Consider the following 14077-nt stretch of genomic DNA (forward strand, 5'->3'; position numbering starts at 1 on the left):
ATAATCGAGCCTTAGTTGGCATGTGCTCTTAGCTTTTGTGTAGACAGGGCATTTATTGTCCCGGATGGAATGATCTGCCTGCATTTTCATTGATTTGCAGTTTGCGCAAGTGGGTGGGTCTTCTTTTTTAGTGCACGAGTTAAAGTCGTGGCGTCTCTCAGCACAGTGTCCACGTGTGGGTTGAGCTTGGGTACACGTGTGTGTGGTGTGTCCAAAACGACAACACTTGTAGCATTTGGGGACAGCCACATACTCCTTGAAGCGGTGACTGCCCCAATTTATGAACACTCTATTTTGTTGACATTGTTCTCCAGGCTGCGGGGGAAAGCTCCACTACCCAGCTGGTAGAATTTCCCACTCTGGCATTTTTTTGGAATTTCGGGAAAATGAGGTCATTTGGTTCAACATCGGGGTGGTCCTGCTGGAGGTTTCTTCTGTATAGTTCATCCTGGAGTGTTGCTGGGATTAGGTCCTTTTTGGTATCATAAATTATTATGCTGGGCCCCTTTCTTTTCGGGGATGCAGCCTGTAGGCCAAGTGTGTGTGTGTGTGTGTGTGTGTGTGTGTGTGTGTGTGTGTGTGTGTGTGTGTGTGTGTGTGTGTGTGTGTGTGTGTGTGTGTGTGTGTATATATATATATATATATAACACTCTACATACATAACTACAGTATAAACATGTCAGCTGATTTCAATGGCAAAATAAAAAAATACAAATAAAAAAAAAAAAAAAATACAAATTTAAATTAAATTTAATACAAAAACTCATTATAAACATACCAACCTATTCAAAAAATTTCTCCAACATTGTTTTAAATTGTTAGCAGTTAAATTTTAAATACATTCTTGTAACCTGTACTGTAATTTGTAGTGTTCACTTTTCCCAAACTTAAGTTCTAATGCACTCTGTGACACTTTAAATGATTTCCTAATTTTTTTGGTCATTGGCATAACTCCTGGACCTCGATATCTTCATTATCAGAATTTTCATTTTCCTCATTGTCAGATTTATCTAGTACAGTGGGTGCTACTTACTGTTATCATATTTAGTTTATGAAAATTGATAACATTAAATGGAGGGATTTGATTAAATATAAAAAGTTGTTTATCTTACCAATCTTTATTTATTATCCAGTAACACACACACACACACACACACACAGCTACAATATAAACACAAACCAATGAGTAAAGTTGGACGGACAACTTGAGTAGTCGAGACCCACTAATTACTCTCATATACCAATGAGTAAAGTGAAAATTCAATCCAATTTCAATATTGAAGTTAATAAAAAAACACCAATAAATAAAAAACATTATAAACATACCAATCTATTTAAAAATTATCTCCAGTTTGTTGTTTTAAACCCTTAGCAGTTAAATTTTCAATGTATTCTTGTAACCTGTACAATAATTTGTAGTGCTCACTTTTCCCTCCCTTGAGTTCTAATGCATTCTGTAACCATATTAAAAGATTTCTCTGGTCATTAGCATAACTCTCTGGACCTTGATATCTCCATTATTAGAATTTTCGGATTCCTCATTATCAGATTTATCTAGTATAATTCCATCAATTATATCATTTACTGATGGATCACCTGTTGTTGGAAGATTTTCATCAATTTTTACTCATGCATCAAAATTTTGTGTAATATTAAATGAATTAATATTCCATTGGCAGTGCACTACTTTCTTCAGTATTTATTACAACACCTGGCTTTCATAAATACAATTTATGAAGCCAGTTTTTCATTAGTTGTTTGGAAATTAAATCCCAAGCATTAGCCATCATGTGTACTGCATCTAATAAGTTAATTTTTTTGCTATGTCCTTAGTTTGGGCATCATCGCTTTCTTCAATTTCTTCAATAATTGTTTTTTTGCATTACATTCCTGTACAATGTTTACCCATCTGTTTTGAAAACCTTTGATTCCTTGATCCAATGGTTGCACTATGAATATTGTATTCGCAGGAAGAAATATGAGTTTTATGTTGTTCAACTGCATATTTGGATTACCTGTACAGTTATCTAAGCTAAGTGCAATTTCTTTTACAGACTTGTGCTAATTCTTTGTCCAAATTCCTTCAGAAAGTCAACGAAATTTTGTGACGTCATCCAGGCATTTGTGTTGCTCTTATGTTCAACTAGTGGGTTTTTGTCCCTTTGAAGATACTTGGATGCTTACTTTTCCCAATTACAGAAAGCCTTTTTTTTTTTATTGTGCCTATCATATTGCACTTAAGAAATACAGTCATTCTTTCTTTTTGATTTTTTTTCCATAAATATTTATTTCTGAATAATAATAAAGTATGCTCAGGCATTGCTCTTAAATAAACACCAGTTTCATCAGTGTGTTGAAAATACAGACAGGACTAAATTCTTCCAATAAATTACGTAATACATTTTTCACCCATTTTTCTGCTGAACCTGAATCCAGGATCTGAATTTTCTCCATGAAGTTTTTTGTACATGGTGTTGTCTCACTCCTTCTACTTGCTTAGCTACCCATCTGTAGGCTTAAAATCATTTACACCAAGTTCATTTGCAAATTCTTTGCCTTTTTGCATAGGATATTTCTATGAAGAAGCACTTCTTCCACAAGTTCATTCTTTCTTTTCACATCTTTTTCTTTTCCTGTTCAGATTGTCATTCTCAGCAACTCCTAATTCATGCAATTTTCTATTCTTTAAAAGTTTAAACAAAAGAGGCTGTGAAACACAAAGTTTTAAGCAGCTTCTCTCTGACTATGCTTAGGTAAATCATCGTAAGCACTTAGAATTTTGTTCTTTTCACTCAGACTTAAATCTCTACATTTCTATGACATCTGTATTCTAAGAAAAAATAAATCACTGTTCAATTCTTGACGGATGTCAGTTGTAAACTAAACTCAAATTTGTTCATGGAAAGCAGACAGTGGGTACAGTACTGCACATATGCACTGTGAGATCGTGTGATCACTTGTGGGAAACTTTAAATGTTTGGATGGTGTAATTAAACACCAGTAACTTGTTGTATATAGTTATAAAACTTTACAGTAGTGGACTAGATTGCTCCTTTCCCCAACCACATAGCACAATAGCAGAAGCATCATTTTCTTGATCGTTCACTTGCTTGTGTTTGCAAGCACTCTCCTGCTTTTCCTGAAGGCTATAGATATGTGGCAGGGATTAGAAGTTAAAAAGTACTACTTTAACACAACAAGGAACGAGCTCATAAACATTATTCGTTGGTGTCAGGGTTGTAAGTAATCGACAAATTTCTGACTTATACACGATTTTAGGTTTTCTGGAAGGCATTTCTCCTAATTGAAATGAAAAATTATAACAATAAAGCGGCAGAATTTACATATATTATAGTATAAATGGTTTTGGATTTTCATATTTTTTTATAATAAGTGGCTGATAACAATCAGCAATAACATAAATTGACATTCAGTGTATCACATCCCACTTTAAATTTATGGTAAATGCATTGGTGTGATGGAAATTGTTTTGGCTCAGAAACATGTAGGAGAGAGAGGATAGTACATACCAAACACAAGCTTAACAAAGGCTATATGAAATTAATTATGTCAGTTATTTCCCTTCAAAGAGAGAACATGTCTAGAGCTCATTTTGCTCTATGAAGCACATGAAGAAATAAATATTGCAAAATTTTAATGTATTATTTAATAATTGTATTTTGATCGATCAGTTACATCAGTATATGCAGTGAGAAGAAGTTAGAGAGAAAACAATGCTGATATGATGCCAAAATTTGGTAACATCTTACAGGACACTAAGCGATACTCACTTTAGAAAGTCATGGGCTTAGTTCTTTGAAGACATGAACTGTGTCCCTACGCTTTAAAAAAAAATACTTTGATTTTTATAAATTATAAAAATATAATTAATTGAGCATTATAGAGGAATTGCCCCAAATTAAAGCAGTAATACTTTGAGATAATACAGCTGTGATGAGTAGGTTATTTAATGTTTACACATTAAATAATTACTTAATTATTTAATTAAGTGGATTACTTAATGTTTACACATTAAGTAATCCACAATATGTAATTGATCCACTTATTATCAAACTTAGTTTGCTCAGTGGTAAATATAAACTAAGGCTGTACTCTGCTTATGCTGTTGCGTAAGTAATTTATTTTGGAATTCTTATGAATAACATGAGGATTTTGTCATAAATAAATTACTTGCAATCATAAATCAGCAATCCTGAATAACTTGGTCTTCTGCAAATGAAAAACAATTACATATAACCTTAGTTTCCTTGTGAATAAAACTTTTTTTAAAACACCTGTATATTCTCTTAATGTTAATTTAAAATTTGTTTCCCAATATTTTTCTTGCCCTCTTCCACTTTACCAAGTACATCACCAGAGTAATTCAGAATCAGTTGTATTGCTTTTTATTCCAGATGCAAGCTTGGGCTATGTCTAAACAGCTTCCTGGACAGTTCACTGGTAGCACTGATGTGCGGGTTCTTAGTGTTGCTGAATTAAGTGGACCTACTCCTGTTTGGGCAAAGAAGGTACTGTAATTTGATATGCAGAAATGAAAAGGAATTTATTTGACTCTTCATAATAGTAGGTTTTATATGAGTTAATGTGCAACAACATGTAAATTGAATCAGATGTCATACAGAAGCCTTTTTTTTTTTTTTTTTTGCGATAATCCTTTAAATTGCATATTCAGAAATTTATTTGAACTATGATATAAGTATAACAATTTTCCCATTTTTATCTGTTAGTCTGTAAGAAAACAAATGTGCTATTCTGAAAAAGAATTAGTTTAACTTACAAGGAACAGGTTTTGGTCAAAGAAATTTTATAAAAAATTAAAATTCAGCACTACTTTGGCTGCTAATAGGTTCAGACTCAGTAAATGTCATTAGAATATAGAACTACATAATTAGGTTTGAATTACGCAACTGCAGACGGTTTTAATTTTACATAGTTTAATTTATTAATTAAAATAAAATTAATAAAATAAATTCCACTCAATTTAATGATTTAAGTTTGGTTAATATTTACATAAATTGAAGTTTAGTTAAGGAAAAAGTTACACTGACTGAGATCATTAACTTGCATTTACCTTGATAATTGGCAATGCTTATATGAATTTAACTAGACATAAAATAAATATTATGTTTGTTAATACTTTGTTTTATAATCACAGAGAAAATATAACTAACATTATTATGCTAGTTTAACAAAATAATCAGTTAAATATGGTAACTTTTTACCTTAGAGAAAAGCATTGTGCATCAGGAATCAAATCAGTAAAATATTCTTGCATCCACTGAGCAGATGCAAATATGAATAAAATATTTAATAAACTATAAATGGAGAATTGTAAATACAATAAAACTAAGATAAACAGTCAAGAAGTGAAAAAACAAAGTTAAAAAAGCATTAAAATAGACAAATAAAGAGCATTTTTTAAAATACACCGTCTCCTCAACTGAAATGAGTATCTTTCAATACACTGTATTGAAAGATGCTCATTTTGTATATTTTATTGCATTTAGTCCTTATGTTTTTTTTTTTTTTTTTTTTTTCAGTTCTTGACTGCTTGTCTTGTTTTTATTGTACTTACAATTCTCCATTTTTGTATACTTGATTAAATATTTTATTTTATTTATATTTGTTTACTCAGTGGAAGCAATAATATTTTACTATTTTTTACCTAAAATGTAATTTATTTAAAAGTACAGGCTCCACTTTAATGATGGAAATATTATACAAGGTACCTATGTATAAAATAATATATATCTTAATTAACATTATTGTGTTTCTCTTTCTTGGCCTGCAGCAGGCTCTCATGGGTGAAAAGTGTACTGATGTCTTAGGTAACCTCTATATTGTCCATAACAATGCAGGAAGAGGAACTTATCAGGAAACCAGAACTTTGTTCTTACTATCATACCTTGTAAGTTAGATTTATAGTTCTGCATTAGTTACAAAACCTGGTTGGAAATTTGCAGTGCCATCTATGAATAATTGTGTAATTTGAAGTTTATTTTATCTTTGAACATTTGGCTTATTTATATTTATATGGATATTTAAACAATTTCTTAATATATTAAATTAGATATTTCATGTGGTCATTATGTAAAATTGATTATGAAGTTAATGTGGATTTAATAGGTAAATGGAATTGAAAAGCTTCCATGAACACTTTTTTTTAATATTTTATTGCTACCTTATGATAACTTCAGTTTTCCTTGATATTTAAAAAGATGAAATAGAACTTTTTTTATGCATTGCATTTGGACCAGTAGGATTATATGTTAAAAAGAAACTTGAAAAAGTTTATATATATTACATCCAAGAACAATTGACTTTTTCTTTTTCTACCCTTGGGTATTTATGTTTACTCCTTTTTTTGATATTCCTTTGAGGTATATCACTTAATTGTAAACTTACAAGCTACAAGAAATTCTTTTGTATTCATTGTATTCTTTTATAATTACAGTTCATTATCTGGAACTGGTGTGGAATTTTCTCAAGAGTTTAGATACTTAAATTTTTTTATTTTAATTTAAAAAAAAAAATTCATTTTATTTAAAAGTGATTCGGAGTATGCATCAGTTTCAATATAGTTGTTGGCATTATTTACCAACACTACACTAATGGATACCTTGTTACTAGCTTTCCTTGTTTTGAAAACAGTGCCCAAAATAGTTCAAATATCTGTATTCATGATTAATTAATTTGGCTTAGGGCCTTGGCTAGGTGTAATTTATTTCACTTAAGGTTCACAAAACTTAATTATTCAACTTTAAAGTGATTAATAATGGAAATTTAATTCACATCATTTCTGGTTTAATTAATTAACCAGAATGACAAAAACAAGAATAGTGTTCCCTGTAAACTTTAGAAAAGATATACAGTGGAAACAATGTCTGAGTGATAGGAAGTGGAGTGAGTTTTTAAGTTAGGAGCATACAGTAGAGCTTAGATAATTTGAAGTTGAACAGTCATCAAAATTACTTTGAATTATGCTCCCTTCTTACTAAGCATGCCATGGGAATTTATCTGGGCCATTTATCTTTTCTATTCACTGTATGAATTTTGTAAATATGATCTCTATTGTAGATACAGTATTAGAAAAGCAATGCTTACTTTTTTTTTTTTTACTGCAATCCATTGTCTGTTTAAATCACTTTTTTTTTTTTTTTTTTTTTGTATAATTATATTTATATAAGTAATGTACAGTTTCCAAGCATTGTTGTTGGTGCAAAAAGAGATCAATAGTTGGTTGCTTCATTTTTGTTGATATTTCAGATATTTCTTGAGGGAAAGAACCTATATTTATTCAACACTTATAGTGAGAGAACACTGGTATTGAACAGAAAAGTTCTTGTTTATTTGGGAGAGTTTCAGAGCTTTGATACCATAATTTTAAAAAAAAAGTGATTTGCTTTCTAATGCACATAATGACAGTGAAGTTTGTCTCATGTTATGAAAAGAAAAATGTCTTATAAGCAGCAAATGTTTCTCTTTTATAATTGTCAGATACAGCCTTTATACAGACCATTAACAGTACAGTGAAATTTCCTTATTACAAATATACAAAAGGCCATTCAAATGAAAGCTACAAAAGTTAAATAAAAGTTGTATTTCACAAACAGCAAGAGAACTTGCTGATTGTCAGTCTTCAATGTTGTTCCATCATGTTCGACACACTTCCTTCAACACTGCACTAATGCTTTGATTTTCTACGACAAGAAGTTCTGTGGTTGGTGAAACCATTTGTGCACTGCTGTCTTGATCTGTTCATCTGATGAGAAGTGGCATCCTCTTAATGCATCTTTTACTGCCCAGAAAAGGTGATAATGCATGGAGCTAACTGATGAATATGAAAGATGGGCTGATACTTCAAACTTATTTCCTGTATCTGATTCATTGTAGGAAGGGAGGTGTGAGGACAGATGTTATCATGATGCAGGTGCACACCCGAGGACAGAAAACAATGTTTCTTTCAAATTGCTGCCTTTAATTTGCTCAGAAGCACTCCTTTATAATCCCAAGGTACAGTGAGAAACACTTCCTGCTGAAGCTTGAGTTTGGGCTTTCTTTGGTCGAGGTGTGCCTGTATGATTTCCCTCTGACTATCCAAGAAGTGAAAATACACATTATTAGTTCTGGTGCCAAATTCCAAGAAATCCATCAAGCATATACTTTTTTGGAATCGCAACTTCTCACTAACAGTAGCATGCACTGAACTAACACTAATCTTGCATGACATGGCAGTTTCTTCAATAGTAATGTGATGGTCTCCTTGTATGAGTTCTTCCACTGCTGCTATGACTTCTAGTGTCATAATGTGATGTGCTTGTCCTGGTTGAGGAAAATCCTCAACACTTTCAGTACTCTTTTTAAAATTATTCACTCACTCATAGACCTTGCCATTGATTTGTGGACACTTCACTGAGCTACTTCTGTGGTTAGTTTCAGCAGGTTTTATTCCTTCAGCATTCAGAAATCTGATTACAGATCATATCTACCTTCATGCATGACTGCACGGGAGGGTGCTGCCAATGGAAAATTGACTGTTTCCAAATAATGCCAACAGATGGTGTCATGTCACTCGGTTGTTTTGCACAGATTTTGATCAATAATCTGACACAAGCTGATCGGTTTTTGCATAATATGTATTTTATGTTGATTTTTAGTTTTCATTTGAATGTGCACTGTATAACAAGCACCATCAACATATCATCAGTTTAATCATGTTAAATATAAGGAAATTCTACTGTAATAATCAGGGAAATATATGTAAATTTTGAAGCTTTTCTCTATAAGTGCCTGAAACTGCAACAAAAACCTTTTCTTTTTCTTTTTTTTTTTTTTTTTTGTTCCCTTCATGTGCTGATGCACATGAAGGGAACCTTGGTAGAAACAGGGAAAAATTGTTCATCTTGTTTGATTTTGACTGTTGTTGATGCTGTTTGATATGTGCTATTGCACTTTCTTTCTTCAAAGTTATGGAAACAAGTTTACTGTGATTGGAGCAAGAGAAAGCATGGCCAATTATTGTTGTAATTTGGCATGCTTTCTGTTTCCACTTTTGTGGATGACTAGCCAACATTTAATTGTAATTGTAGGCATGTTTGTTGCAGGGTGAACTGTGTAGTTAGAAAAATATGGCAGTTTTTAAAATTCATTTTAAGATAGAGCTTATTGAGATGGTAAAGAAATAGAGAAGGCTGTGGATTTACAAACATAGTTTTAAATGATAAATGCGTATTCAATGCCTTTGCTAATTCAAGCAAAGCTAACCTGAAGAGACCATTAGCACTCATTCATGCTACAGATTTCAGAATGTGGAAAGTTCCTATAGCAGTTTTAGTGTAAATTTGTTGGTTCTCAACAATGGAGCAGAGAGGGCTTGTCATAATGGCCATGGCCAATTTTCCATGTTCCAATCTTAATTTGTTTAATAATGGAAACTGAAAGATGTCTTAAATCTGCAGCTAGAGCAGTGGTTTTATCACGTAACTTATCTAGTTAAATCTGTTTTAGTTTACAGAATTCATCCCAATTGTTAGTATATTAGTACCTTAAAAAACTTGCAGTGTTTTATTTAAAATATTTAACATTTTATTTAAAATCTTGTTGGTTAAAATATAGTAGCCTAAATGAGCAGATGGAGTATTTGACAGTGCTGGGACGCCATTACTTACTTGATTGGTAGATATTGGATGATACGGAGTAGTTAAAAACCTCTGTGATGTTATCAATCAGACCTGTTAAATGCATTTGCACTCAGTATTTCATCAATTGTTGGTAGAAATTAATGCTGAAAAGTTAATTTGAAATTAACATGAAGCTAAGTTATGTAGGAACTACAGCACTGTAGAGTATCTGCAGCATTGCTATAGACTCTCCACTTCAGATTAGTCACAAACATACAAGAATATTAGTGTTGCCAAAAGTGAAATTGCTAAGAGGTATGAGTTACCTTCGGTGTCCTTTGTTGTCCTTGAGAACAAGGTAGAAAAACAGATGCTATCTCCATGACAATAAATCAGGGGAGAGAATAAAATTGTGAGTTGCTGAATCAGTTTTTGTGGAACTTTAATAGTTAATTTAATAGTACTCATATGCAACATACCACACCAAATATTTATTCCATTATCCTATTGTTTAATTAACAGATTATTGTCACAATATATGGGAATTAGAAGTGAATACAAACAGATTTTTCAGTTTTCTTGTATTTTTATCAGTATTTTTAAACTTCTTATTCTGACTAAATAAGAAGTTTACAAATATTGAAAAAATACAGTGAATACCAGTTAATGATATTGCTGGTTGTTAGCGCCCACTTATAATCACAAACGAAAGTCCAAAACCATTTATACTATAATATATGTAAATTCTGCTGCTTTATATGATCATACTGCCATTTATTTTTATAATTTTTTGTTTCATTAGGAGAAATTTGTCTTCCAGAACACCTAAAATTGTATACAAGTCAGAAATTTGTCGATTACTTACAACCCAGACACCACCGAATAATGTTTATGAGCTCATTCCTTGTTCTGTTAAAGTAGTACAGTAAAACCTCGATTTAATGGATCCTGATATTTCGGATTTAACGGACCGGACAAATAATAATACAGTAATGTACTCGACCGTATTATTTTTTTTTAGGTTATACAAAACTTCAGTGGAAATAGGTAATTATTATTAATTAAAATTAATAATAATTACCTATTTCCCTTATTGTTTTGATAATTACCTACTTTTATTTTTATAATCAAATTCAGGAAATTGTTTTTTAGTCTTTCTGAAAACGTGTTCAAATAGCTGTTTTCCCAGATTACAGATAACAAATAAGAGCAGGTGGTGACTTGCGAGCTGAACGTGACTCGGGACACTAAACTGCAGGTCTGCCGACTCGCTTTGCTTCGGTCTCGGTTTGCCTCTACCTATCATGCGGTCAGGTTGTATACAGTGTTTCTGTGATTTCTGAATTGTGACTTTATTTATTAAATAATTTTGCAATACTTACAATTTAAAATGGCATCAAGTGATAGAGGAGTTAAAAGAAAGCATGTGAACTTAAATGTGGCACAGAAATTAGAGCTAATTGAGAAATTAGAAGGCATCTCAGTAGCACGTGTTTGTGAAATTTAGTGTAAAAAAAAACAAACTGTTTCTGATATCTGTAAATCAAAAGCCAAATTGCAACATTTTTCTTTAAAATACAGTGTTGATAGCTCTAAATGTGGTTCTACCGAGGGGAGTAGAAAACACATGAAAGTTGCGCAAGATAAAAACTTAGAAGAAGCTGTGTATAGGTGATATGTTCAACAGAGATCTAGTGGTGTTAAGGTACGAAGTTTTGAGTTGAAATTTGCATGTGAAACTCTTGGAAAACACATGGGACTTAATGTTAAGGCAAGTGATGGGTGGCTGTGGCGTTTTAGAAAAAGACATGGCATTGTGAACAAGAAAACCTGTGGTGAATCTTTAAGTGCAGACACTTCACAAGTTGAGCCATTTAGAAAATTTATAAATGAACTTATTAAATCTGAGGATCTTATTTTATCACAGGTTTACAATGCCGATGAAACTGGCCTGTTCTATCGTGCTGTTCCTGAAAATATGCTGGCCTACAAACATGAACACAGCACTCCTGGTCACAAGTTAAGTAAGGAGCGAATTTCTTCCTTAAAAAAAAAAAAAGTAAAGTGCAGCCATTATCAACCCACTGCAGGATGAAAGCCTCCTCAACAATTCACGCTGAAGGAAATGGACCATAATCTGCCACGCTGGTCCAGTGCTGGTTGGCAGATCGACCGTATTCAGCAGTCAGGGGCTTGAACCCCGGTCTACTCAAAGAGCGCGTGCTACTGCACTCTCACTCCTGCCCACTCAGCTACGGAGACCGTCCTTACTTTGTGCAAATTCTGATGGCTTGCATCGCCTGAAGCCCATGGTAGTAGGGAAATCAAAGAAACCACGCACTCTTAAAGATATTATGAATCAGTTGCCTGTTATTTACACCAGCTTCAAGAATGCGTGGTATACTTCAGAGATTTTTTCTGACTGGTTCTTCAACCACTTTGTTCCTGATGTGAGGTGCTTCCAGACAGATGTTCTGAAAATTTCCCCCAATAATGTAAAGGCATTGTTGCTTCTTGGCAATGCCCCTGCTCATCCTAGTCCTGAGAAGTTAGTTAGTAAGGATGGCAGAATTAAATACCTCCTAACACAACTTCAGTTATTCAGCCAATGGACCAGGGAATAATTGCAGCCTACAAGAGGCTGTATAAGAACTTTTTGGAAGTAATGGTTGTGTTGGAGGATGAAGAAGATGCAGAAGAAGACACAAGAGGAGCCAGGCCACTTCAGAATCTATGAGCCTACATAGCCCTTTAACCCTTAAGCAACATTAAGTCTGCGCTCTTTAACTTTGCAGGCTGCTTGGAAGGAGATGAAGACTATGACTTTGGCAAATGGTTGGAAGAAGTTGTACAATATTGAACCGGATTTGGATTTTGAAAGATTCGAGGCAAATTACTTTCGCCACACCCTTGTAAATGCTGGCAACTGGGAAACAACTGAAGATGATGTTCTGAAATGGCTTGAAAATGATGAAGGTGATCCTGGCCACCAAGTCCTCACTGAAGAAGAAATTGTGGATGAGGTTCAATATGGCAAGGCAGGGGAACAAAAAGAAGACATTGAGGAAGAGCAAATTACACCAGCACGGCCTACACTGTCTGAAATGAGAAATCTCATGGACATCGCCATTCACTACTTAGGGACATCTTCTGACCCTGAAATTGTCCCTTGCTATGAACATTATCAGCAGTTCAGGGTGATCATTATTAAGAAACAGCATCAGAGTGGCAAACAGCTGAAGCTGAACGCTTTCTTTAAGCGAACTTCAACTCTCACCCACTCCTAGGCGCCTCCGTAGCCAGGTGGGAAGGAGCAGCAGTGCATAGCACATACTTCTTGATTAGACCGGGGTTCAAGCCCGTCACCACCAAATACGGAGGATGCGGAAAGGTCAGGGAATGACCACTGCATATCCCGGAGCAATATGGCCTTAGTTGCTAATGCTCCTAAAAACCAAACAACAACAACACCCACTCCTATTTCACCTCCAATTGCTTGTACATCTCAACCATCTACAAGCAAACATGACACCAGTGCCTCCATTTGTGAACATTTCAGAAGGATCTGAAGCCGAGGATTCCCCTTCACCTCTGCCTTCAGATACTGAATAACGACTACTGTACTATGGTCACGGCAAAATACTCTTCAACCACACTGTTAAAAAGGTGAGTAATATTACATATTCTTTATTATAACTTAATAATTTTATATTGTACAGTACTGTATATTGTATTAAAGCTTTTTTTTTTTTACATTAAGAACAATAAAAAAATGCTCCCCCCCCCAAGGTTACAGTCGATTTAGCAGACTTTCGGCATCAACGGACATCCCTTCGCCCCTATCAGTCCGTTAAATCGAGGGTTTACTGTACTTTTTAACTTCTAATCCCTGCCACATGTCTATGGCTTTCGGGAAAAGCAGGAGGGTGCCTGTAGACAAAAGCAAGTGAACGATCAAGAAAATGATCCTTCTGCTATTGGGTATGTGGTTGGGGAAAGGAGCAATCTAGTCCACTACTGTAAAGTTTTATAACTATATACGACAAGTTACTGGTGTTTAATTACACCATCCAAACATTTAAAGTTTCCCACAAATGATCACACAATCTCACAGTGCATATGTGCAGTACTTTACCCACTGTCTGCTTTCCACGAACAAATTTGAGTTTAGTTTACAACTGACATCCATCAAGAATTGAACAGTGATTTATTTTTTCTTAGAATACAGATGTCACAGAAATGTAGAGATTTAAGTCTGAGTGAAAAGAACAAAATTCTAAGTGCTTACGATGATTTACCTAAATCAGAGAGATGTCTCACAGCCTCTTTTGTTTAAACTTTTAAAGAATAGAAAATTGCATGAATTAGGAGTGACTGAGAATGACAATCTGAAAAGAAAAAGATGTGGAAAGAAAGAATGAACTTGTGGAAGAAGT

General features: G+C 33.7%; 1 protein-coding gene across 1 annotated transcript in view; it reads left to right on the plus strand.

Moving 5' to 3' along the window:
* LOC150083633 (uncharacterized) overlaps positions 1-14077 on the plus strand; it is a 177740-nt gene that overhangs the window by 119117 nt on the left and 44546 nt on the right. The window contains exon 8 of the mRNA XM_090378548.1: positions 4416-4529. Within this exon, the coding sequence (XP_090234674.1) occupies positions 4416-4529 (114 nt within the window). The remainder of the gene's footprint in view (positions 1-4415; positions 4530-14077) is intronic.

The sequence above is a fragment of the Mastigoproctus giganteus genome, chromosome 7, assembly GCF_048544385.1.
Source record: "Mastigoproctus giganteus isolate SK-2022 chromosome 7, ASM4854438v1, whole genome shotgun sequence".
NCBI classification, from domain to species: domain Eukaryota; kingdom Metazoa; phylum Arthropoda; class Arachnida; order Uropygi; family Thelyphonidae; genus Mastigoproctus; species Mastigoproctus giganteus.